This window comes from Nansenia antarctica, assembly GCF_963989245.1.
Source record: "Nansenia antarctica genome assembly, chromosome: 10".
In the NCBI taxonomy this organism is placed as follows: domain Eukaryota; kingdom Metazoa; phylum Chordata; class Actinopteri; order Argentiniformes; family Microstomatidae; genus Nansenia; species Nansenia antarctica.
In genome coordinates, this window is record NC_137680.1 from 3,906,717 (window position 1) to 3,934,216 (window position 27,500).

The window sequence follows — 27,500 nt, forward strand, 5'->3', positions numbered from 1 at the left end:
CTTCAACTGTGCTTATAGGTCTAACAGTCAAAACATTCTGCACATATCATTTACTACTAAAATAACCTTACGGTCTATTAACCTCAGCTCACTGGCCTTGCGGTTAGAGTGTCCGTCCGCCCTGAGATCGGGAGGTCGTGAGTTTGATCCCCGGCCGAGTCATACCACCAAAGGCTATAAAAATGGTACCCGATGCCTCCCTGCTCGGCACTCAGCATTACGGGTTGGATGGGGGGGGTAAGACCCTGCGACATACCAGCATCATGTCCAGGGGGGTGTACTTGTACATTAAGCCGACTCACAATATGGAAACAGGAGATGGGCTCCTGCCGTAAGGGCCTACTTAGTTACTCATAACCTCATAGCCAGGCACCAGACTGAAACGCTTGCTTCCCATGCTGTTCTGTTCAAGCAATAACAGGAAAACAACCCCAAAACTCTCCAAAAACCCTAAATATGTATGATATGTTGACAGTGACACACTCTGTAGGGCCATTAGCTCTGTTATCGGGCATAGGGGGCAGGCGAGCGCTGAGAGGGGACGCGGCCGCCTGTGACACAGGAACAGATTATCGGCGCTGTGCGGGCCAGGCAACATGCTGCTAATGGCACATCATCGTCATCACACACCAGAGAGCTAGGGTTTGGGGAGGGGGGGCACCACACCACACAACAGGAACACTACGGGGGGGGGGGGGGGGGGCTAACAGAAGATGAAGAGGAAGAGAGGGCTAACTAGAAGAGCAGAAAGTTGGCTTAGCTGAGCACTGTGTGTACTAGAGGAGGGAAGAGAGGGGAGGAAGAGAGAGATGACAGAGGAAGAGAGAGATGACGGAGGAAGAGAGAGATGACGGAGGAGAGGAGACTGCGGTGGCCCTAGCCGACCTCCGTGTCTAGAGGAGGGGAGTGAAGTGTGGTGGGAGAGGATGAGTGGAGGACTAAAGAGAGAGGAGAGAGCGGAGGGATGGAGAGATGATGGAGGAGAGAGCGGTGCGAGCTGAGGCCACGGTGTGTTATGATCAGTATGCATCTCCACGCCGCCGGAGAACAGCAGGGTGGGCTGGGGAAATGGGGCATGAGACCGATGATAATGTCCTCTTGCTGCTATGGGCACGGTCTCAGACACACACACACACACACACGCACACAAAAAGAGAAAGAAGATGTAAACACACACAGGAAGAGAGAAAGAAGTGTGCCACACACGCATGTGCACATAATACAAGTGCCCCTTTAGGCAGGCAGGCAACCAAGCGTTATGGCAAACAGGGCAAAACTCTCTTCTCTGCTTCCCTCGTCCTAAAACAGTGATGTCTTTATTTTTTTTTACAAAAAGCACATGAATCGCTTTGAGGAAAAACAGATTACTTTTTATTTCATCCACAATGTGTGGATGCAACCTGAGAGTGAATTAGAATTAATTAGGGTTCGGTGAAATTTCCAATGTCTATTGTTTGATGTCTTGTTTGAAATAGGGAAAGCGAGAGATCATAAGAGAGAGAGAGAAATAAAGAAAAGGAAATGGAGATGGTAGAGAGGTGGCGGTGAGGACGCGGTATACAGCCAGTGTGCCGAGAATGTAAAAATACTGCTCTGCCTCCTCACACAGAACTGTCAGAGCCTGAGGGGACTGGGTCCTCACACACACACACACACACACACACACACACACACACACACACAGCTCAGCAGCGCTGAGGACAACAGGGAGCTCTGTATTCAAACACATCTCAGACACACACACACACACACACACACACACACACACCGATATGATGTCCATGTCAATAAAAGAGCACTGCTCTGGCACCATGTAGTTTGAGTAGGAAGAAGAGAGAACGAGAGAGAAAATTAAGTGATCGGTAGAAAAGAGGGAAAGGGACAGAGACAGGAGAGAGAGAGAACAACAAGAAAGGCAGAAGGGAGTGGGGAGAAGAGAGAGAGAGAGAGAGAGAGAGAGAGAGAGAGAGAGAGAGAAACAGAGGTGGAGATAAAGAGTAGAGGAGGTGGCAAAGTGAGTCACCTTGACATAGATGATGGGGATGGTGGTCTTGGCCTTGTTAAAGTGCCGGGCCACCCTGTACACCGTCTCTGGGACAAAGTCCAGCACCAGGTTCAGATACACCTCGTCTTTCTGTAGGGAGGCAACAAGAGAGAGAGAGAAAGGGGGGGGGGGGGGGGGGGCAGTGAGCTCATGTGGCAGACAGTGCAATTTTAATACTTAGGCTACTAAAATTCCGATGAATATTTAATGCATCTGGATATCCTACAGATGCGTACAGTCAAGTAAATCAACCAGTCAGGTAAATCAACAGTCAGGTAAATCAACTTGTGGAAACAATGTGGAACAGGTGACTAATCCTTGCTGTATGTAGGTGGGTGGTATGTTTCCTTTAACACGGCTGTTGCTGCGGGCTTTCACATTCGTCAGTCAGGCAGACGTACAACATACCTTCTCCCCACTGGAGTAGAAGAAGTAGCGTAGCCTCACTATGTTGCAGTGGTCCAACTTCCTCATGATCTGTAGTTCTCGGTTCTTCAGAAGAAAGACAAGAGATTGTGTTATCGGAACCAATTCACATGCGTGTTCGATTGTCATGACGTTCAAAAAGCATAAGTAAAAACTGACCAGCAGCTCTAATGTGACGGTTGATTCGTAGAAACAAACCTCAAGACTGTGGTTTTCTTTTGACAATCACAGGCTTTTACTTTTACTAAACAGAATTGTAATCTTAGATTAGATATCCTAATAGCAAGTTGAGATGTACTTCCTGGATAAGTCTCATCCAACATGCATCATCATGATAAAACGCAAGATAGATATACTAGCTGAGAGCTCAGACTGACTGACTGTATGCACAAAATAATTCTATTTTTTGAGACCAACATTTTTTTGTTGCTTTTTAAGCACAACTATCTAACTTGGGATCTCTTAAATCAAATAACAGACAAAGATAACGACTAAGAACACTTTCAAATAAATAAAATATGGGTTAAGCGTTGATCATGTAACCGCAGGGTCCCCGGTTCGATTCCGGCCGGGGACATATCCTGCATGTCATCCCTCCTCTCTCTCTCACCCATCCTTCCTGTCTAAATCTCTACTACATCTGTCAATAAAAATGAAAAATATGAGTGGGACTGCCCCACTCAGAAAAAAAACTAAAACTTAAATACATCAAATACATAGTGAGAGAGCCGGAGGGAGCCGTCAGTGTATGTGTCCGTACCTTAAACCTCTTGTCCTGCAGCACCTTCTTGATGGCCACCATCTCCTGGCTGTCGATGAGGCGCGCCTGGTACACCACGCCGAAGGAGCCGTTGCCAATCACCTTGATGTCAGTGTAAGACACTTCCTGTGGGCGGTCTGGCCCCTGGCCGGGCGTGGCCACCACTGTCGTCACCTTGCCACTGTCTCCTAGGAAACGGAGGGGAGAAAAAGGTTTAGAAGAAGGTTTTTCCTTCTATCAATGGCCCCGGGCCTGAGCTGGATTACTCTTCCTGCTACGACTGGTGGATTGATGATTCACTTGCTTAGTATCCAAATGTATTGATTGTAAGTTGCTTTGGAATAAGGCGTCTGCTAAATGCCAAAAATGTAAATGTAAATGTAAAAAACATTGGAATAGGACTCTTGTACAAGGACACAAGCAACGCAAGATTGTGAGACCAAATATTTTAGGAGCCATAACCAACACATGACATGGTTATGCTCGCATGCGCAAACAAGGGAACATGGGTTCCGTCCCAATAGTCTTTCCTCGATTCGTCCCCAGTGCTTCCTTCTCAAAATGCATTGGAGGAGAATAGGGATGCACTAAAAGTTTGGCCACCAAAATTATTCGGCCGAAAATAGCAAAAGAAAAAGCAAAAATACTGAATGTTGACCGAATACGAGACGTTTTTTCCGATGACGCGATCAAACAGTGCAAGCAACCCATGCTGTTCTGTGCATGAGACGAGCGTTGAGTGATGACTGCCTACTGCCACGTCATATAATTACAGCAAACATGTCGGCAGTTCGGCATCTGTTCTCTGAACGACAACGAGAGTCACATTCCGACATTAAGGGGGTGTTCTCACTAGAACATTTGCTTCACTTGAAACGGAGTTTAGGATAAAAATTAGCTTTGCTCTGCGTCGTTTGGAGCTGTGAGAAGAACGCACATTCAATTTTAAAATAATAATTTTGCCATTTAGCAGACGCTTTTATCCAAAGCGACTTACAATTACGAATTACAGGGACATTCCCCCTGGAGTAACTGAGGGCTAAGTGTATTACCCAAGGGCACACTAGTAGTGGTGTGGCTTCAGGCGGGATTTGAACTCACAACCTTCCGATCCCAAGTCCAACTCACTATCCACTAGACCACCACTACTACATTCAAAGTAACTCCCGGAGCAAACAGCCCTCGGACGCTCCGCTTGAAAAGGGTGGTTCCGCTTCGGTTAGAAACGACGCATCCATCACTTGGCTTCGCTTCGCTTTTGGTGAGAACGCTGCCCGACGCAGTCCATAGGAAAACAACAGCGCAGGCGTGTTGATCTGGATAAGAGAGGGATGAACGGGCAATTTTCTCTTTTTCTGACCAATCAACTACCACGTCTGTTGCTTCGATTGCGTATGTTACTTCGTTTACATGAAGGGCTGTGAGAACGCAAATCAGAGAATAGGGTTAGAGAAATAATCAGAGAAATAATTTATGCAACAACGTTGCGAAGTCATCCACTTGCTCCGGGTCTTGATTCGGACTTTCATGTGAGAACATGACCTAAGACTTCCGTTTTCACGACTTCAAAATAAAGGCTTGAGCTAAGCGATCACTGACTGATGGGATCACAGTATTATGTGACAGCTAATGTTCAGACTTTTATTTAGAAATGTAAATACATTTCAGCATTGTTGAAAATCAATGACACACTCGCTAGTCAACTAACACAACACAACTAACACAACTTGTTTTATGAGCCTGCTAACAATGTTAAGTAGTGTTATAGTTAACTAGGTAGCAGTGGGGATTACTCACCAAATCCATTGCATTGCAATATTGTGGTTTGACTAGGTTTGTGATGTGATTTTCAACAACGTTGAAATGTATTTCCATTTTTCTAAATAAAAGTCAGCCGCTGTCACAATTTTTCCATCTTTCATCAAATGAGGAAATATTACATAACATAAAGTACCGGTATATACAATTTCAAAGAGGTAATTTTGATCATTATTATTATAAGCATACAAGCACGAAAAAAAAAGCTACATTTATTTAATCTATGCAATAGTACAAAAAAATTGCGAAATAAATGAAAAACTGCCGGTACGCACTTGGAAATTCGGCCAAGTGTTTCCTTCATTTTGGTTTCGGACAAGAATTTTCATTTCGGTGCTAGGGGAGAATATCAAAAAAATGGAGGTGAATCTCAGGTGTTCTCCAGCGTTGATTGGAGAGGAAGCGTGGGACGAGGAGGACGCGAGGAAAGAGTATTGGGACGTAAGCCCATCACGTCTTGTTTACAGGCTAGAAAACACAGCTACAGCTAACATGCCTCATCCTTTCCACACTCCCCTGGGCAGAGAGACACGCTAAACAACAACAACACGAGGTCCCCTCGGCCCCGCCTGTCTAAATGGCCCTGACCTCCATGGCCTCTCCTCCTCCACTGACACTTAACACTGGCTGGTAATGATCTCCGGCTTCTACCTACTCTAACCTGCTCCATCCCACTCACCTTCCCTGGGTCCCCAGAGGAACCATACACCATACGCCATTCCCGTCACAACTCTGATCCCAGGTAACCCCAACCCCCCCGGCCGGCTCTGAATACTTTAGAGCTCTATCGTTCCTTGGATTCATCCTGGCCTTGAAGTAGTAGCCTAATCACTGATCTAATACATTAGGACAGGTAAAAGCGATGGGGCTCTACTCTAGGTACTTGGGACAGAATCAGTCATGTCAGATCAGTGGTTAACTTCAAGGAATGGTGGAAGAAAGGATGTGTATTGGAACAGGGACACGTCTATCTGATCTGTTACAGTGAGTGACAGTTCTAGTTAGGGTCAAATTGTGGCTTTGGCGTGTTGGGCGTTGGCTCGCTTGGCTGGCTGGCTGGCTGGCCTGGCTGGCTGGCTGGCTGTGTATGTGAGCCATTGCGGGTGAACCAAACTGACTGACACATCAGTACCGGAAGCACTGAGACAGATTGTGGTGGGAGGGAACCCAATAGTAAAAAAAGGTGTGTTTCCAAACGGCTTGTCAGAGCCTGTGATAACATTTATGGACAGTCGCACACCCAGCGCAGCGTATCCCTATACAGCGCAGTCAGTCGCCTCGCCTGTCTCAACATGACCATCCTTTCTCAAATAACGCATCTAGGTTCTCCCACTTTGACTGCAAAATCTGACTAAGAAACTATGACTATAGGCTATATAGCCTACCATAAGGCTAGGCTATACCATGCACCTCAAAATGGAGGTAGGTAGACTGACTGGAGTAAATCCTAGGTTTTTAGGAGGGTAATCATTTGGACCCGTCTCCCTTTAAAAAAAAATTATTAATCTAGATCGGCGACATCTAAAAAGTCCATCATTTATCTAGATGTTCATTGATTAACTGGCCAGACTGGCTGCATATGAAAACAGTTGATTGACAGATTTAACTTCAAATCAATTACTACCCCGCCTACCATTTAGAAAAGTCTGGTTGTCCCGCCCCATGTATGCGGGAAGGAAAAGGGAAGGAAAACGCATTGGATGGATGTGAGTGATATAATGGGAACGCCACCCCAGCCAAGTGAAATCTCAAATGAGCTATAAGCTCGTGAATCATCCCTGACTGGACATTGGATATAGCCTACCCAAATCAGACCTTTGCATTTGCAGCTGAAATCTTTTGGCCCCTTCTTAAGAGAGTCACTCTATTGGTATAACGCATCACCTGAAGTCTGTTGCCCCTCCAAAGCATCTCTACCAATGCGTCACATTGTTTGCGTCAGTTTCACTCCTTTTTAACAAGTGGAGTCAGAGGGGAGAGCATTAAATATGGAGCGGGCGTGGCATGATAGTCCCTTTAATAATGGATGCAAAGATGAGCAGTCGGACCAGCTGTCAGCGAAGAGCCCTGGTTCCTGAGGAAGTTAAAGCAGGGCCTGGTGAGTAGGGGTGGAGGAGAGAGGGGTGGAGGAGAGAGGAGGAGTGATTTCCAGAACACTCACTCTTTAGAAATCAATTAGCTCACTGCTCCTTTCTAAATATAAAATGCCAGTACACTCATCACTACTGGTTAAAAGGATTAGCTATCGCACGGCCGTGTAACAGAGCATTTCACATCATGGGCTGACTTCAGCATCCTTTTTATAGTTTCGAAGCTAAGCTAACATACAGTAGCATTGGTCTAAACTACTTACATTAAACAGAGGAATTGCTTTGCTGTGTGGTTGCTGATGCACCAAGTATAAGTAAGCTAAGTAACCCTGGTCCTCTCTTTAGCACCCTCGGTTTTCAACCCCAATATGAAAGACAATGTAGGCCTACTCATAGTCATATCCATCAAACAGACTTAAGCCCAACAGATGTTACTAACATTACAGCAGTAAAAGCCCCAAACATCAGCCATAGACTAAGTGCAGCAGCCCCCTTCCCCTCTACAATGTGATACTCAGTAATCCTGGTGGCAATTACTGCCTCTGATCCGTTTTGTCTCACGCTGTCTTGTTGTCACCCATTTACAGATAGAGATCTCAGCTTTGCCCTTCGCTCATACACACACAAGGCAGTGTGTTACTTCCATTAACCTAACTGGGGAGGTAGGGTACACCTTTGTTTGTTCGTTTGGGTTTCTGTTAGGTCCAGACACCTCCAGGGCCAGGAACAATGCTTATCAGTGACGGTGCAGCACACCCCTCTAGGAACACTGTAGTCAGGAGAAACCAAATCAGCTCACATTCGAAAATCAAGGGTTCTTATTATTAGAGGAGAAAATGTTTGGACACCAACCAGGAGACTGAGAGCCGACTGATTACAGGTGGAAATGTAGGCCTATACATTGCTGGAACGACCAGACCCTTGATTCCTCGGCTCAAACTGCCTTCATCTCTTCCCTAACTCTTCTTGCGGCGTCTTCCTCTACACTCAAATCACTTCACACCGACACTTTAACATCAGCCTATAGTGTTTCACCCGTGAGCTTGGTTCTTTCACATCGTAGTCTCAAGTGCCATAGCTGACCCCAGCTTGAGTTTCGTCAGATCACGGCTATCAAGAGTAGCAGATAGTTAACAGGATAGGTACCCATGTGTGACATTTATCCGTTTTATCAGATGTAGAAATGTCAGCTGTGGAATTAATCTGGAATGACACAAATATTCCGGGTCTACTTTAAGTCTCTCCACAATGTGAGTGCATTTTTTAACCGGCTCGTCGCATACAGCCAACTCCATTCGCCGTGGACACTGTGGTGCAATGTTCCTGCCTAGGTTTTTCCCTAAGTCTGACCTTGTCAACACCTCCTCCCTCCCTCTGGATATTCTGCCAACACTGCCCGCCTCTGCATATCCCCTACCTTTGATCATACTGTCAAATCCCTGGCCATTGACACTAACTATAACAATCGGATAAACCCTTCAAAAGGAATCCTCACTCACTGTATGAAAGATCATTTGCCTGAATAGATCAGACTACTAGGGGAAGATTTGATCCCTTCACGTGTTTTGTCTGTCAGTGCCTTGAATCAGCCCAGCGCATGTGGAATGACGCAAACGTCGGGTGAATCATTTATAGCCTCGCATACATTGAGATGAGATCCACATTATATTTGGGAGTGTTAGCTTAGGTAGTAGGGGATATTATCATCATAACATGAGTGTATTAGCCCTTCTTTCGTTATCTGGCTAAAATAAGAGCTGTTAGTTTTGACAAACACAACCTCAAAAGAACCCAATAAAGTGTACATGACACTGTCAACATTTCCATCATTGACACTTTACTTAGTTAACAAGCTAACACACACAACCCCACTATAAGACAGCTAAAGAAGTTCGTTCATTTTGACGTGGTGGCTCTGGTTTGCTTCAAGCTAAGTTAGCTAGCTATCCCATAGAAGCTAATTCCTTCGGGGTCGATTGTCTATTTTAGACCAAAAAAGTACTGTTGGATAAAATTGCCACATACTGACTTTCATTATTCGCTGGGATCAATACCTCATGGTATTGATCGCTGACGTGCGATACGAGAGATAGCAACTTATATATTATAATCTAGACCTAAATTCTGCCCTAGCTAGCTAGCCTTAGTAAGCTGTCTCCATGTCTCTATTAGCTGGTTGGGTTGGTTAATAATAGACAAGATAACCTAAGCTAACCGATGCTAAAATGCTAAGATTCTGCTATTAAGCTTCGTAGAATGTCCAGATTTAAATTTCGAATTTCGAATTCGAATGATTCGCATTCGGAATTCCATGTCCGTTGTGTTTCTAACGTTCTAACGTCGCCTAACCCCCTAATGCTAACTAAGCTAGCTGGTTAGCCTCGAGCTAACAACCCAAAGCCCTTGATTCCCACTGGTCCCGTTCACAAAAACGGGACAAAAACGGGACAAACACATAGCCTAGCCTAGCTAGCTTAGCAGACCTAGCAGACCTAGCCTTACGAGTTAACGTTAGCGAGCTAAACTCGGTTCGCTCGGTTAAAACTTGCCAACGGTCGACACATATTGACATTATTGTCAATATATGTATCCGTTATATCTTAGGTAATCATGTCATATCTGACAATTTAGCGAGCGATACTCACTGGTTAATTTCACATTCCCAAAGCCAGACGTGGAGCCACCGCTGCTCCCCCCGGTGGAGGCCTGTGAAGCCCCGGGTTTTCCTGCGGAGCTTCCGCCGGCGACGGCCGATCCTACGGCGGCCTGTGCGGCTCCGGGAGCCCCCGGCGGCTCAGCAAACGAGCTGGTCCTGGGCCGCCCGCTGCCACTCATCTCTGGTTGTGCGCTAAAGCTCCGGGGCGAGGGGGGAGAAAGGTTGTCGCCAAATAGAGCTGCCCCAAGCCAGGCGCAGGGTTGACCGGTGTTGATTATATAAGCGTTAAAAATGGAACTGTATCGGGTTTGGTCGTATGGTTGGTTTAGCTTAGCTTGTTACGACGAAAGGGCTTTCTTCTTCTTCTCTGGTGAACGGTGAGAGCAGCAGAACGCTCAGCGACGCGCTGGCTGACAGCACTGCCTCCTGGGTAACGGAGTTTTTGTGTGTTGACCCACAGAATGGAATGGGGAGAGAGAAGAGAACATGAACATTCTCAAAACTGTACAGAAATAGCTACAATAACAATTTCTAAGGTGTATATTAAGAGGAGGGACACAATGTGTCCCTAAAACATATTAAAAGGTGCATTTGTGTCTGAATGTGCTCTCAGAGAACATTCTCATCACCAAAACTAGAAATAGCTACAATAACAATTTCTAGGTGTATATTAAGAGGAGATCCCAATGTGTCCCTAAAAGATATTAAAATGTGCATTTGTGTCTGAATGTGGTTTTACTTGAATGAATGAATGAATGAATGAATGAAAGAATGAATGAATGAAAGCATTTATTTCGAACATGTGTAGAGAGAAATAGTTATAACAACAAAAGACAAAACAAAAACAAGAGAAAAAAAAAGAAAAAAAAACTATTTACTTCACATGTCCGAAAAGGAGTAGGAAGAAGCATAAACTTGTTTAATCCTACCCCTTCTCCAATAAACAGAGATTAATAATTAATAATCTGCAGTTAACTTCAATATAAATATATATATATATATATATATATATATATATATATTTAAATTAAATCAAATGTATTTACATAGTTACATATTGACCAACAATAGAAAACAGATCATGTAAATAAACAAATAATCTGTGAAAACAACTGGTGACTATCAAAGCCCTTCTTCCTCCTCGTACCTGGTGAAAACCATGTTTTTGAACTGGGTCATGCTTGGACACCGCTTTAGCTCCACACTCAATCCTTTCCACAGCTTCACTCCACATATAGAAATACTAAAACTTTTTAACGTTGTACGTACATAAATATGTTTTAAATTTAACTCCCCCCTCAAATTATAACTCCCATCTCTATCAAAAAACAATTTTTGAATATTCCTAGGGAGTAGGTTGTTATTTGCTTTATACATTATTTGTGCTGTTAGAAGGTGGACCAGATCCGTGAATTTTAATGTTTTTGATTTTAAGAATAATGAATTTGTGTGATCTCTATAACCGGAATTATGAATCAACCTTATGGCTCTTTTTTGCAATATTAATAGTGATTGTAGTCTACATTTATAAGTGTTGCCCCAAACCTCTGCACAATAATTTAAATATGGTAAAAGCAGTGAGCAGTAGAGAGTGTGGAGTGATTTATGGTCCAGAACGTGTCTTGCCTTACTCAGTACTGAAATGCTTCTTGACAGTTTATTTCGGACATTTTTTATATGAGATGACCAGCTTATTCTATCATCAATTATCACACCAAGAAACTTAATTTCAGGAACTCTTTCAATGTCCACACCATCTACCTGTATCTGTACTTGAGTATTCATTTTATAATTACCAAATAACATGTAGTTAGTTTTGCTTAGGTTTAATGATAATTTGTTTATGTCAAACCATCTTTTTAATTTGCACATTTCTGAAGTAATCATCTCCATTAGCTCCTTTAAATTCCCCCCCAGAACAAAACATATTTGTATCATCTGCGAATAGTACTAATTTTAATGTTTTTGATACCTTGCAAATATCATTTATATAAAGAATAAACAGTTTCGGACCCAATACTGACCCTTGGGGGACGCCACAAGCAATGTCCAAGCATGACGATGAATACTCTCCCAACTTCACAAATTGTTTCCTGTCTCTTAAATAACTTCTCACCCAGTGCAATGCTACCCCCCTGATCCCATACCGTTCCAGTTTACTGATTAATATGTTGTGATTGATTGTGTCGAAAGCTTTTTTAAGATCAATGAATACTCCAACTGCATACTGTTTGTGGTCTATAGCGTTTGTAATTCCCTCGATTGATTCAATTAATGCCAGTGATGTTGAACTGTTTGATCTGAATCCGTATTGACTGTCAGAAAGTAATTTATGTTTATCTATGACTTTGTCTAATCTGTTATTGAATAGTTTTTCTAGAATTTTGGAGAATTGTGGAAGTAAAGAAATAGGCCTGTAGTTTGTGAAGTGGTGTCTATCCCCAGTTTTATACAGCGGTACAACTTTAGCTATTTTCATTTTGTTAGGAAATGTACTGGTTTGGAACGATAAGTTACAGATATATGTCAGTGGTTCTGAAATCCCCTCAATTACCTTTTTCACAATTTTCATATCAATTTCATTGCAATCACTAGATGTTTTGCATTTGCATTTACTTCATGTCAGCTGCTGCAAAAAAAAAACTATTTGAGAGGTGAGATGACGGGTGTAAAAGTCAATCCTAGGACTGAACAACAGCTACAACAACATACATCACAAGCAAGACTCAACAAACGTAGAGGGAAGTCAGAATATAACCTAAATAGTTTAATGAGTAACTCACATTGAGAAAATAATTATAAGGATGCTTGAAGATACTGGATGAGAGAGACTGAAAGGGAACCAAAGAGAGTAACCTGACTTATTTGTTTTTATATCATCAGAAGGTGGTCTAGTGGTTCCTTTCTCGTCGCGGTGAAGTCTTCAATCTGACAGCTACAAGGGAGTATATAGATATAGAGTGTGACATGAGAGAATGTAGGAAGGCTGATGATCAGAGGAGTTTATCACAAAGTAGCATCATCAAAGCATATAACTTATCATTCAGACTTTGCTTGTATGGCTCATTTAGAAAACTGAACTTGAGCAGTACACCCAGTACACATATATCAAGTCCCTCTATCCAGGAACTTAGAACAATTACATTATTTCAGAGTTGACATGAAAGTTGGCTAACATTCTTTATTATATTTTTTAGAGGGCATGTGTTTATGGTTAATGCAAATAGCCCCATCATCATTTCCCAACGAATTCACATTCATGAACCCTGATGAATAATACGGCGGGAAAGGATGGAGCTATAACTTCAAGGTTATATTGCGATATTCCTAAGAGATAACCAAATAATCGCGATTCATCAAATAATAGTATTAAAACAAACAAAATATGCACAGACAAACGACACATGCAATACTGCACAGGGCAGATGCTAAAACAAATACAACATTAAATATTAAATATAAAAAATATTAAATATGTAATGTTAAAAATATTATATAAAATATTATAATATATATAAATATTAAAAAGTATTAATTAAATAAACTAATTAAATTAAATAAACTACACTGATGGTGAGTGTAAACCAATAATGTATAGCAGAGCCTACATGACTCTACCCACTACCGCAAAAACACAAGCAAGGGCCCGGGCTTGGATGAGTGACAGAGGATGTATCCAATCGCAGCATCCTAAAGTCACAGGGAAAGATGAGTGACAGAGGATGTGTCCAATCGCAGCATCCGAAAGTCACAGGGAAAGAGGCGCGAGGCGGGGCAGGCGCAGCGTGCCGACAACGGGGACTGATCGGAGCGGACAAACGATGTTTTTTTCGTGCACTGAAATGCTCAACTCTTCAACTGGATACATTGCAACCCTGTAAACCCGAAGGCTAGATCGGTGTAGAATTGACAAGAAGACATCCGGTACGGAGATAATGCATCGTTGTTGTGACTCTGAAGCACAGTGAGGAGGGATTGCTCCAACGCCAGTAGATGAGAGGTAACATGTTTTGAACGGGAGGGGAAGGAAGGGCCTCTGAGCCTGTAAGACCTGCGGGGGAACGTGGAGAGCGCCGCCTGACGACCCGCCTGGCACCGGGGGAACACGGTTAGGAGACATCGGTGCCTCCAGAACAGGTCTCCGGTATCAGAGAGAGCGCCGCCAACAGCTCGCCACAACAACATGCAGGAAATGCATTGCAACAATATTGTCAGAGGCTGTGCAATGTAGTATTTTTAAGAGTATGCATGCATGAATATGAACTACAACAGGTTTGAAGTAGAAAGTCAAAGTGTTCCACTTTATGCCTTATGCTTAACTAGATCTTATGCTCAACAAATCCACTCCACGTCATCCATTGTTTGCAATGCAACATTACATTTGGCGATCTCCGTTGGTGGTGGTTGCATATAGTATAGGTCAGCTGATACAAGAAGCACTTACTTAGCAATATTTTCTTCAATCATCTCATCCCAGCTCTATTGTAAAACAATTCTGTATTCTGTAAAATATACGATATTTTGCTAGTGTCATTCTATCACTGGTTGGTGGTTGGTTGACTAATATTTTTGCCCCCCAAAGATGATCCAAATTCCAGCCTGAAATTCATGTGGGGGAGATTTAAGCCATGCATGGTGTTGTGATGTATCTGCTGTAAAAGTTTGGAAGATATCAATCTGCAAAAGTACCTAATATTCAGTCACTGATTGAATAATTGCTTACAAAATTGCTTAATTGCTTTTCTACATAATCTGATCCATTAGGTGTGTTTATTAATGCCTGTGTGGTGTTATTTTTAAAATGTGGATATTTTGAGTTAGTAATTCATAAAATACAAAGGTTCCATCTCACAAAACGTAATGGAATGTAAAAACGTTGACGCTCAATATCTCTGAACTGCCCTAAACGGAGATAGAACCTTATCATTCTAAACGGAGATAGAACCTTATCATTCTAAACGGAGATAGAACCTTATCATTCTAAACGGAGATAGAACCTTATCATTCTAAACGGAGATAGAACCTTATCATTCTAAACGGAGATAGAACCTTATCATTCTAAACTCACGCAAAGTACATAGTGTGTCAGAAATGTAAATCTTGACATTTTCTTTTGACTGTTTTCCCCTGCTTTTATATTAATTCTATGCTTGTATATGTTTTGATATTCACGTTATGTTCTTATTCCTGTTGTAAAGCACTTTGAGCTGCATTTCTTGTATGAAAGGTGCTATATAAATAAAGCTTTTACTTTTACTTACTTACTTAACAGCTGGATGAACATTAGCGCTTAACAAAAACTAGTAGGCTATTCTTAGATTAAATCTTGTGACAAGAATGCATTAGTAATGTAACATGATAGTTGGAGGACCAAGTTAATGTGCTCCTACTTTGTGTCTGAAACCACTTTATTTTATTCTCACAGGCTGGCTGTTCGGCTGACATCTCTAGAGATCATCTAGAGATACTTTTCCCCCATCCACTTGTGCTGACCAGCACACCACCGACCCTCTCCCACACAGACAGAAACCTTCAGAGATCACCGGTGTCGGTGTCCCAGCCAGCCAGCCATGGATGACCAGGAGGACCCCGAGGGCATGTATGTGCAGCACCAGTACATGTGCAGCGAGTGCCACCAGCTCTTCAACACTCTGGAGGAGGTGCTCGTGCACCAGCAGATCCACACAGGTAGGGATGGGATGGAATTGATAAGATGTTATCGATTCTGCTTATCGATATTATCGGATTCTTTATCGATTCCCTTATTGATTTCTGATACATTTTCTGTGTGGGGAAAAAAGTAGGCCTACCTACACAGGTTTTCAACGTTAACGCAGTTGTTTTATTATCTCTGTCTTGAGTCTCTGAACACAGAGACTGAATGAGTGGCTAATAACATTTGAACAGGGCGCTTAGGTGGCGTAGCGGTTCGATTCCGGCTGGGGACATATCCTGCATGTCATCCCTCCTCTCTCTCTCACCCATCCTTCCTGTCTAAATCTCTACTGTATCTGTCAATAAAATGAAAAATATGAGTGGGACTGCCCCACTCAGAAACAATAACTTAAAAAATATATATATATTTTTGAACATGTTAAAATTAATTACAATTATAACCCTTTTCTTAAAAGGATATAACTTGGAGAACAAAGCAAAAACTGACTGCTAAAATAAACGATTCTCCTTTCGAAAAATAGGCATGTATGCCTAGTAACATTTGAATAAATTACAATACTCTTTTTTTCCAAAAGGGAATAAGCTTGAACCAAATCTACAATTTAACTGGCACTTAAAATAATAAATTCTTCTTTAGAATTTAGAAAGTGTGGCTAAAACAAGATCATGTGAAGACTGATGTCCTATTTAGAAAAGAGGCTACAGTGCAGCCAGCAGTATCATTATGCTAAGTAAGTAGCCTTGAGAACCGATTGGTTCTTGAGCCTAATGGCCCATAGGGCAGGAGCCTATCAAGTGCCCTGGACATGACGCTGGTATGTTGCAGGGTCTTACCCCCAATCAAACCCAATCATTATGCTATATATACTGATCAAATAAACTATGCATTTTACTTATTAAAATATATTTTTAGTTGTCTCATTAATTGGAAGAGTAACGTCATAATATCATTTCCAAATTACCATATAATAAACCAAAGGAATATTTACATACAACTTCAATTGAGATACTATAGAATTTACTGCAAAATATGAATAACATATATGCACGATTCCTTAACTTCACTTGAGACAAAGACGTTAACATTGGTAGCACTATCTGTCATGGAGCGCAAAGTATCAATGGGCGTGTTATTTAAGCAATATCACACGAGAGGGAGTGCTGTTATACTGAATATCAGCACGGTTGTGATTCGGTCGTAGGTACGAGGCCGCAGGCTGAGCATATCGAGTGTGATATTGCTTTTATACAACAGTTCTACAGCGCAATGTATTAGTTAACAGTAATAAGCGACAACAGATTATGATTTGTTTGTTTATTTTAGGGATGCACGATATTATCGGCGCCGATATTTATCCGCCCGATATTGGGAAATATATGTTATTAAATATTTATCGGTTTTATTAAATTTTAGCCGATATAGAGCCGATAATATGAAGCCGGAAATATTTCCGGTTACGGTTGTCGCGCTCATGATGCTGCGCCTGCGTACAGCCATGCAGTCAATTAACGGTAAGCTAAGGTAAATAGATAGCCAATGTTAGCGAGTGCTAATGTTCACCATCTCTGTAGTCTGCTCTAAAATACGCAATCAAACAGTGCAGGCAACCCATGCTGTTCTGTGAATGAGACGAGCTATTGACTGATGGCTTTCTACTGCCAAATCATATTATTACAGCAAACATTTCGGTAGTTTGGCATCTGTTCTCTGAACAACAAGGAGAGGCTAATTCCGACATTGACTTCTGTTTTCGTTTTCGCGATTTCCAAAAAAATGAACTACAGGTTATCAACTGTGAAATTATATCTGTTCTCATATCGGTTATCATATCGGTTATCGGCCACGAGAAGGCCACATATCGGTTATCGGTATCGGTTGGAAAAATTGCATATCGTGCATCCCTAGTTTATTTAATCATAAAAATAAAATAAAAAATAGTTCCGCAACTGAACTTCAAATGGACTGTTGCCTAGTAACCTGAACACAAACAACATAGTCTAATTAACAGTCATTTAGTAGGACATCTGTGCGGTGGAGTGATACATATAGTTAAAGGTCCCAGTGCTGTTATACTGTATATCAGCACTCATGGAATGGCTCTTGTCCAATCAAATTACTTGGTCGGAACTAGGCCTAACTGTTAACTGTATAATATTCAGTGGCCCCAACGCGCAGGTCGTCTACCATTTAGAATCCATGACGTTGAATGTCGTTTGATTCCCACATTTTAAATAGATAACATGCTACTTCAGCTTTCTCAACAAAGTTTGCGAACGGACGCCAGGTGTCGTGGCATAGCCTGAATGCTTGACTACTGTCCTTGTTGCGACTAAATAAAACTTTACACCAATACTAGACCGCAGAGTTTGGACGTCATGACACATGAGTTCTTGCAACGTGCATCTGTCATAAAAACATGCCGGCGTCAATAAAAGGAATCGATAACCTTGGGAGGTGTACGATTCGGATGGATAGAACAATTTGTACCTGGTTCTCAACCGGAACCGGTTCTCGATTCCCATCCCTTACACACAGGACTGGAGGGGGAGGAAGGGGAGACGGGGGAGACGATGGCCATCCAGGGCATCTCAGAGATGGGGGAGAGCCAGTACCAATGCCTGGAGTGTGGTGCCCTCCTCAGGAACCCAGAAGAACTGCTCCTGCACCAGGAGATGCACATGAGAGAGGCGGGCATGGAGACAGAGCAGCACGGTGAGTCCAGAGAGAGAGAGACAGAGAGAGACAGAGAGAGAGACAGAGAGAGACAGAGACAGAGAGAGAGACAGAGAGAGAGAGAGACAGAGAGAGAGACAGAGAGAGAGAGGTTGTCCGTTAGTGTTTGTGCATGTGTGGCATGTGTGCATGTGTGGCAGCTAAAGGGACAGCCCCTGCCTACCTGAAGGAAATGGTAACCCCCCAAACCCCTGCCCGCTCACTCCGCTCCTCCACCTCGGCTGGCCGACTGGCCCCACCTCCTCTACACAGCAGTCGGGCTGCCCGATCACGTCTCTTCACAACACTGGCTCCCCGCTGGTGGAATGAGCTCCCCACGGCTGTCAGAACGGCAGAGTCACTACCCATCTTCCGTCGTAGACTGAAGACCCATCTCTTCAGGTTACATCTTAACTGCTCCTCCTGAGACAAGGTTTTAGAAGAAGGTGATAGGGAGAATGTTTTTCCTTCTATCAATGGCCCCGGGCCTGAGCTGGATTACTCTTCCTGCTATGAATGGTGGACTGATGAATTCACATGCTTAGTATTCAAATGTATTGATTGTAAGTCGCTTTGGAATAAGGCGTCTGCTAAATGCCAAAAATGTAAATGTAAATGTAAATGTCTGTGCATTCCCATTGTTTATAGCTCACCTGGCTGTGTGTGCGCTGTGTTTCCCCAGAGCTGTGTGAGGTGTTAGAGACGGAAGACGCGAGCTCGGGGACAGAGGTGTCAGGCCCGGTCCAGTACCAGTGCCTGGACTGTCTGGCTCTGTTCGACTCCCCAGAGGTGTGGCTGGCACACAGACAGACCCACAGCAAGAGCAGCACGCACAGCACCTCCACCACGGACACCGTAAGTACAGTAGGGAAAAGCCTACAGAGGACTGGGAACGTGCGTGTGTCAATACTCTTACTAGTTACTACTCGTGATGTTAGAGTTAGAATTATAAGGTTCTATCTCCATTTTTGGTCAAAATTGAGTTTTTTACATAATCTGATCCATTAGGTGTGTATTAATGCCTGTGTGGTGTTATTTTTAAAATGTTGAAATGTTTGAGTTAGTAATGGATAAAATACAAAGGTTCCATCTCACAAAACATAATGGAATGTAAAAACCTTGACGCTCAATATCTCTGAACTGCCCTAAACGGAGATAGAACCTTATCATTCTAAACGGAGATAGAACCTTATCATTCTAAACGGAGATAGAACCTTATCATTCTAAACGGAGATAGAACCTTATCATTCTAAACGGAGATAGAACCTTATCATTCTAAACTCACGTACTGCCAAGATGGTTATTCAGGTACCACAGGGCGACGGGCCAACAATGTTCACCCACTCTTTTAGAAAATCAGGGAATCTCTGCTTCTCTGCGATTCGGATGTGCTTACTGAGATTGTGCAGAGAAAGTCAAAACATGAGTCAATCCACTGTGAGACATGAATCAAAGGTATTCTGTGTCTCCTTTTTAAATTCAACCTCCCTCCTTTTTTTTTCTTCTTCTTTTGTCTCTCTCCTCTTGCCTCCCGCTCTCAGGAGTACGTTCTGCAGCCTGATGGTACCATCACCCCATTGGTCAGCGTTCAGAACTACGTGTTGAGTGAAGAGCAAGCCGGGGAGATCTTAGCACAGGTAACTTAAGCACCTGTCCACCAACCTTCTGTGAAATACATTTTTAATTGACCTTCATTAGATTTACCGTAGCTGAATGAAGTTGATCACTATCCATTCAGCGAGTCGTGACGTTAGAATTATAAGGTTCTATCTCCATCTTTGTCAAAATTGAGTTCTTTACATAATCTGATCCATTAGGTGTTTATTAATGCCTGTGTGGTGTTATTTTTTAAATGTTGACATTTTGGAGTTAGTAATTCATAAAAATACAAAGGTTCCATCTCACAAAACATAACGGAATGTAAAAACTTTGACGCTCAATATCTCTGAACTACCCTAAACGGAGATAGAACCTTATAATTCTAAACGGAGATAGAACCTTCTCATTCTAAACGGAGATAGAACCTTCTCATTCTAAACGGAGATAGAACCTTATCATTCTAAACGGAGATAGAACCTTATCATTCTAAACGGAGATAGAACCTTCTCATTCTGAGCTCACGAAGTGTTGACATTCTCTTCTGTGCTTCCCTCCCTCTCTGTCAGGTCCTGGCCCAGCAGCAGCAACAACAACAACAACAACAGCAGCAACAACAACAACAACAGCAGCAGCAGAGGTTTACCACGCAGGCTGTGAGTTCCTCCCGGGGCACCCTCCTCCCCTCCCCCTCCCCCTCCCCCCTCCCGGGCTCGGCCACCATGCGCCTGCAGATCTGCACGGCCCAGGCCCTGGCCGACGGCTCCACCACCCCCAGCATGCGCCGGGCCAAGCTGCTGCCCCCTCTGCTCACCCCCCTGGGGGTGGGCTCCGTAGGAAAGCTGGGGGTCCCGGGGAACGGCCTCCAGAGGCTGGAGCTGACACTGCCCCCCGGTGCGCGGGGGGAGAAACTACAACAGCAACAGCAGCAACAAGAGGTGCTGGTCATCCACCCCTACGAGTGCTCCGAGTGCGCCCTCCTCTTCCAGACCCCCGAGGACTTCCTCCAACACCAGGGGGAGCACTTCCTCCCGCAGGACAAGGAGAGCGGCGAGGCCGGCGTGATGACGGGATACGAGGAGGAGGAGGAGGGGGGGGGAGGAGGAGGGAGGGACGAGGAGGGGGGGGAGGAGAATGGAGGAAGCAGGTTGGGGGGAGAGGAGAGGGGGATGGGGAAGGTGTGGGGGCGGCGCACCGGGGGGGGGGTGACACCCGTAGGCGCCGGTGGCGTGTCCCTGGCGTGCGAACTGTGCAAGCGGGCGTTCACCTCGGTCAACCGGCTGGCGGCTCACAAGCGCGTGCACGAGCAGGGCACGCACGAGTGTCCCGAGTGCGACAAGGTGTTCAAGAAGGCGGCGTCGCTGCAGACGCACATGCGCACGCACTCCGGCGAGGCGAGGTACCTGTGCGTGGACTGCGGCCACGGCTTCACCACGGAGATGACCCTCATCATACACAGGTAGGTCACATGACCCTCATCATACACAGGTAGGACAGGCGTGGCCAGGCGTGTTTCCAATAGTGCTACTGTAAAGTTACTGTAAAGGACACGGAAATTAAACTAGAGTTATCTATTATGTTATGTGTAAGCTTATGATATCGATTTTGTCAATGCTGTTAATATTCAATATCCAAAGACTTCAGTAACCCTCTTCCTTTCTATTCCACTCTTTCCCTCTCTCTCTATCTCTCTCTCTCTCTCTCTCTCTCTCTCTCTCTCTCTCTCTCTCTCTCTCTCTCTCTCTCTCTCTCTCTCCATCTCTCTCCCTCTTCATGTCCTGTAGGAAAACCCACACGGCAGAGCCGTTGCACAAGTGTCAGTACTGTGCCAAAACATTCACCAATATGACCAAGTTCCTGTACCACAGACGCACCCACACCACCACCACCACCCCGTCCACCACAACCACGCCGGTCGCCATGGTAACGGACTGAACTTTAGCCCTCTTGTTTCAGCGAGCAAGTTAGATTAAGCAGATGGTTTTTATAGCGCAACAAGTAGTGAAGTGAAGTGAAACTTTATTTATATAGCGCCTTTCGTACACGGATGCAACTCAAAGCACTTTACAATGATTGATTTGATTGATTTGTTTACAAGTAAACAAACAAACAAATTGCATCAGGACCAAAGAAAAGAGCAGCACTTGTCTTACTTTGTCTCGCAAGTCCTTCACACAATTGTCAGATCTGTGACTGTAGATGACTGATGACATCACAGATCTGACCTGATTTGATTGGTGAAAGCAATGCAGTGAAAACCGTGCTTTGACCAATCCAATTATGTTCGATCAATGATTACTTACAAGAAGGATAGATTCATTGTATGAAGAGTATGGGAACAGGGGGCCAGGGTGTGTTTTGACATGTCGTGAGCTTAGAATGATAAGGTTCTATCTCCGTTTAGGGTAGTTCAGAGATATTGAGCGTCAAAGTTTTTACATTCCATTATGTTTCGTGAGATGGAACCTTTGTATTTTATTAATTACTAACTCAAATATTTACTCGTTTTAAAAATAACACCACACAGGCATTAATAAACACCTAATGGATCAGATTATGTAAAAAACTAAATTCTGACCAAAAATGGAGATAGAACCTTCTAATTCTAACGTCACGATGTGTCCATGTGTCCCTCCCCAGGTCCCGGTCTCTCCCAGGAACGTGTCTGGCCTGTCCATCCTGCAGAGGGTGAGTGCTCAGAGAGAGGGCACGGAACACCTGATGCCCCCCCTCACGGAGGCCGAGATGGAGATGGACGAGTTGGGGGAGGAGGACACAGTCTCCCAGGAGGGAGAAGGAGGAGAGGGGGGAGAAGGAGGAGGAGAGGTGGTGAACGGCGTGGATGTGGAACCCTCACCACCAGGGGGCAGTGGTGAAACCCAGCTGACAGGAGGAGGAGGAGGAGGAGTCACCACTGCCCCCCCAGCTACAGACCCGACCGCCCTTGGGGGGGGGCCGCCGTCTTCAGCTTCACCACTTTCTGTGGGGGGGTTGGTCGAGGGGGGGCTGTCCCACCCCTGCCCCACCTGCAGCAAGTCCTTCCCCTCCCAGCTGCGCCTCCTGCGCCACCGGCACACGGCCCACGTGACGGAGCGCCGCTTCAAGTGCGCCGTCTGCGCCAAGCCCTTCAAGAAGCAGATCCACGTGCGCAACCACCTGCGCACGCACACGGGCGAGCGGCCCTTCCAGTGCGCCGACTGCGGCAAGACCTTCTCCTCCCTCGCCAACCTGTCGCGCCACAGCGGCACGCACTCCGGCGTGAAGCCCTACCGCTGCGACGTGTGCCACCGCAACTTCACCCAGTTGTCCAACCTGCGGCAGCACCGGCGCCTCCTCCACGCCAGCCCCTGGCCGTGCCCGGATTGTTCCGCCACGTTCCTCCAGCCTGCTAAGTTAGCCGCGCACCGCTACACCCAGCACCCGGGCGCCCCGGCCCCGTTCCCCTGCCTCCACTGCGGGGAGGGATTCCTGAACAGGTGAGCCTGCCTTCCCGACACTGCACTCTTTGCACTTTCTTTTTGTACTGCACCTTGCTGCTTTTAGTGTATTTTTCTATTTGATCAGTTTTCTTTAATCTGTATGTTATCTCTTTTATCTTGTTTTTCTCTTTATATTTGATCTGTTAAGCACTTTGGGCGGCTCTTGTCGTTGTAAATTGTGTGCTATATAAATAAACGTTACTTACTTACTAAACAGGAAGAAGCGTGACCGCCACTGTCTGGTGGTCCACCCCGACCAGGCCGCCCTGGTGGGAGGGGAGCCGGGAGGGGGAGAGGGAGGGGAGACCCTCCAGACGGGCCCTGACGGGCAGCCCCTCGGACGAGCAACGGACGAGTCTGCTGGGTCTGTCCACCACCAAGACCCAGCGGGGGGAGCCCCCCCAGGGACCACCGCTGCCGCCGGCCTCGCAGGGGTGCGAGGGGGCCTGGACTGCGCCGTGTGCGGGAAGAAGCTCAACTCCCCGGCCAACCTGCGTCTGCACCAGCTCAGCCACCGCCTGGGTGGTGGTCCCGGTCCAGGTCCAGGTCGTCCCAACGGCAACGGCAAGTCCCACCCGTGCCTGGTCTGCGGCAAGATGTTCGTCTCCTCCTCCGGCGTGACCCTGCACCAGCGCGTGCACACGGGCGAGCGGCCCTTCCCCTGCAACGTGTGCGGCAAGCGCTTCCGCCAGAACACGCACCTGCGCGAGCACCTGCGCACGCACTCGGGCGAGCGGCCGTACCGCTGCGACATCTGCGGCAAGGGGTTCATCCAGAGCATGCACCTGGCGGAGCACCGGCGCACGCACACGGGCGAGAGGCCCCACGTCTGCCCGCTGTGCGGCAAGGCCTTCAAGACCTTCTCCAACCTGCGGAACCACCGGAAGAGCCACGCCCGCCAGCAGAGGCTGGAGGAGGAGGCCGCCGCCCAGGCCGCCGTGGAGACGGACGCCGCCCTGGTGGAGCTGGTGGACGCCTCCTCCTCGGTGTCGGTGGTGGAGCTAGCCAACGGGGGGCAGCAGCCTCAGATCATCCAGATCCACGCCTCGGACCTTCAGGTGGGTGGTGGACGAGGGTGGTGGTGTGTGTGTGTGTGTGTGTGTGTGTGTGTGTGTGTGTGTGTGTGTGTGACTATGAGGCGTGTGTGTGTGTGTGACTATGAGGCGTGTGTGTGTGTGTGACTATGCGGCGTGTGTGTGTGTGACTATGCGGCGTGTGTGAGTATGAGGCGTGTGTGTGCGTGTGAGTATGAGGCGTGTGTGTGCGTGTGACTATGAGGCGTGTGTGTGTGACTATGAGGTGTGTGTGTGTGTGACTATGAGGCGTGTGTGTGTGACTATGAGGCGTGTGTGCGTGTGTGTGTGTGACTATGCGGCGTGTGTGTGTGTGACTATGAGGCGTGTGTGTGTGACTATGCGGTGTGTGTGTGTGTGTGTGACTATGAGGCGTGTGTGCGTGTGCGTGTGTGTGTGTGTGTGTGTGTGTGTGACTATGCAGTGTGTGTGTGTGTGTCTGTGTGTGTGACTATGCGGTGTGTGTGTGTGACTATGAGGCGTGTGTGTGTGTGTGACTATTAGGGCTTACACACCGGCAGTTCCGAACGCCGGTTCGCGTTCGCGAGCCGAAACCTCCGAACGTTGGCGCTGTCTGGCGAACGTTACACTGGTATGAACGCGGGCTCGTTCGCCAGACAGCGCCAACGTTCGGAGGTTTCGGCTCGCGAACGCGAACCGGCGTTCGGAACTGCCGGTGTGAAAGAGGCCTATGAGGCGTGTGTGTGTGACTATGAGGCGTGTGTGTGTGACTGAGGTGTGTGTGTGTGTGACTATGAGGCGTGTGTGCGTGTGACTATGAGGTGTGTGTGTGTGAGACTATGAGGAGTGTGTGCGTGTGTGACTATGGGGCGTGTGTGTGTGTGACTATGAGGCGTGTGTGTGTGTGTGAGACTATGAGGCGTGTGTGTGTGACTATGCGGCGTGTGTGCGTGCACGTACGGACGAAATGGTGCACAGTATGTGAGATGTCGTGGGTTACATTACATGTACATTGTGTGATCGTCCTTATGATCACGATCTCCTCTCTCTTCTAGACCCAGGGGACCCCCACCATCATGTGTAACGAGTTCGGGGAGACCATCGCCATCATAGAGACCAGCGAGGGAGGAGCGCTGCCCCTGGCCGAAGCCATCGAGATCTACCAGACGGCCCTGGAGAACGGCCTGGGCGCCATGGAGGCCATCACCGTGGACAGCCTGCAGCTACTCTGAAGGTCGGAGGGAGAAACATCTGGAAAACCCCTCCAGAGAACTATACAAGTCCCCTGATAGTGATGTACTTACTACCTGTACGGGGATCGTCGGACACTGAGAGGGAGAGGGAGGCGAGAGAGAGACACCTCATGTACTCTGAACAGACGAATGACGATGAAGGAAACCCCTCAGGCTTTGGGGGGGAAAGGACATGGAATGACCCCATGGAATTAAGTATTTGCAGGCTAAAGACTATCATTAGCTGCTGTAAGAATGAAAGCAGAAGTCTATTTCCCCCCTAATATAGCCGACGGAGGGCATGTTGGAGAGAGAGAGAGAGAGAACGTCTCATTAGATATTTTGTTTTCACTTTACGGTCAACAACAGCAATGTTTTGTTCCATTGGGGTTGAGTGGAGAGGAGGAGGTAGAGAAACATAAAAACTGTGATTGTCTAGTGGACAACAAAGATTGCCTTAAATTAATTAAACACTTGCGAGGCATTTAAAGGCAAAAATATTCGTTCTTACAGACCAAATGATGTTCCATGTATCAGTGTTGAGAGAGGGGTAGATGATAACCCAGGGCCAACTGCTTCAGTCAAGATTGTGTGTGCTGCGTACCTGACATGAATTAGTACATTCAGCATTTGTGTGCATTTAATTTTTACTTCCTTTGAAAGCATTGACTGTTCGTCCTTTTGCTGTAAAGAATTGAATGAATGAATAAATGAAGATGTTTATTAATACGCTGACTCCCCTTGTCATGTGGTATTCTCCATTATTGACAGCCGTCCACCAACACCATATGCTTAATGAGGACTAACTAGGGGTAGTGGTGGTCTAGTGGATAGTGAGTTGGACTTGTGATCGGAAGGTTGTGAGTTCAAATCCCGCCTGAAACCACACCACTACTAGTGTGCCCTTGGGTAAGGCACTTAGCCCTCAGTTACTCCAGGGGGAATGTCCCTGTAATTCGTAATTGTAAGTCGCTTTGGATTAAAAGCGTCTGCTAAATGGCAAAATTATTATTATTAAATTATTATAACTAGAATCCCTCATTTGCACAGAGAACATTGATTCATCAGTTTGACAGCAGAAAAGAAAGAAGCAAAAAAACAGCATTTACTTGAACACCTATTTATTTGTATACTGAAGAATACAGATACAAACTTAAATTATTCATATAAATTCCTCTCTTGCATACTGGATCAGCAAAACAAGGAGTAACACAAAAAACGTTAATATTCATATTTATTTCGTTTATTCCTTTTGACAATTTTAACCTTCTGTCACGGTGTCTTTAAAAGTCAATAACACATTTTTCCTTATCAATAATATAACGAGTCTATCGACTCTACAGTTAATATGTACAACACAACCAAGTCTTGCACAAAGACACAACCAATATTTGACCCTACACTCTCTCAATAATGCCCTCCCTTCCCCTTCCCCCCCTCCCCGGTTTTCTCTCCTCCCACCCAAAAAGGAGGTCTGGAGAGAACAATAAAGTGACAAAGGAAGGAAGGAGGGAAGGAAAGAGGTGGAGGAAGGAGGAGGAATACAAGTGGTGAGGCTATTATAAAATCAAACTTAGTAGCAAGGGGGAGTGAGTGAGAGAGAGATACAGGGTTTGTCTAAAAACATCTTTGTATTACTCTTGAATTAATAAAAAAATGTCACCCTCTCTGTGTTTCCTCTGAAATGAATAGAAAACATCACCTCAGTTCCAGGCTGAGGCATTGTGGGTACTGGAAGGGAAGACTAAACATGGGGGAGAGGAGGGACGTATGTATGGAGTACCTCTCTCTCACACACACACTTTCCCATCTCCCCCGTAAAAATATAAAAACTAGAATGAGAAAGAGGAGCGCCACAGAGGAGAGACATCATCTGCCAACAGTCAGGCAGAGCCACTATAGTGATGAGGAGTAATGAACAGTAATAATACCATAAACAGAATAAACTGCAGAACTACAGGAGGAGTTTCCATTAA

The 27,500-nt window shown here is 45.5% G+C and overlaps 2 protein-coding genes across 2 annotated transcripts in view; one reads left to right on the forward strand and one right to left on the reverse strand.

Annotated features, from left to right (window-relative positions):
- Positions 1-10,157, reverse strand: part of gsk3ab (glycogen synthase kinase 3 alpha b) — a 17,983-nt gene extending 7,826 nt beyond the window's left edge. Inside the window, exons 1-4 of the mRNA XM_080539988.1 lie at positions 9,784-10,157; positions 3,231-3,418; positions 2,453-2,536; positions 2,024-2,134 (exon numbers count right to left, since the gene is read on the reverse strand). Coding sequence (XP_080396114.1) covers positions 2,024-2,134; positions 2,453-2,536; positions 3,231-3,418; positions 9,784-9,973 — 573 coding nt within the window. The 5' untranslated portion in view covers positions 9,974-10,157. The remainder of the gene's footprint in view (positions 1-2,023; positions 2,135-2,452; positions 2,537-3,230; positions 3,419-9,783) is intronic.
- Positions 10,158-15,364: 5,207 nt separating this feature from the next.
- znf526 (zinc finger protein 526) lies at positions 15,365-26,189 on the forward strand (the record flags this gene model as incomplete). The annotated part of the gene is made up of 9 exons (XM_080540454.1): positions 15,365-15,482; positions 18,007-18,183; positions 18,866-19,038; positions 19,725-19,820; positions 20,349-21,238; positions 21,564-21,702; positions 22,420-23,255; positions 23,476-24,316; positions 25,348-26,189. The coding sequence occupies 9 exons, from the start codon at positions 15,365-15,367 to the stop codon at positions 25,522-25,524; spliced, it is 3,447 nt and encodes a 1,148-aa protein (XP_080396580.1). The 3' UTR covers positions 25,525-26,189.
- Between the last annotated feature and the right edge of the window lie 1,311 nt (positions 26,190-27,500).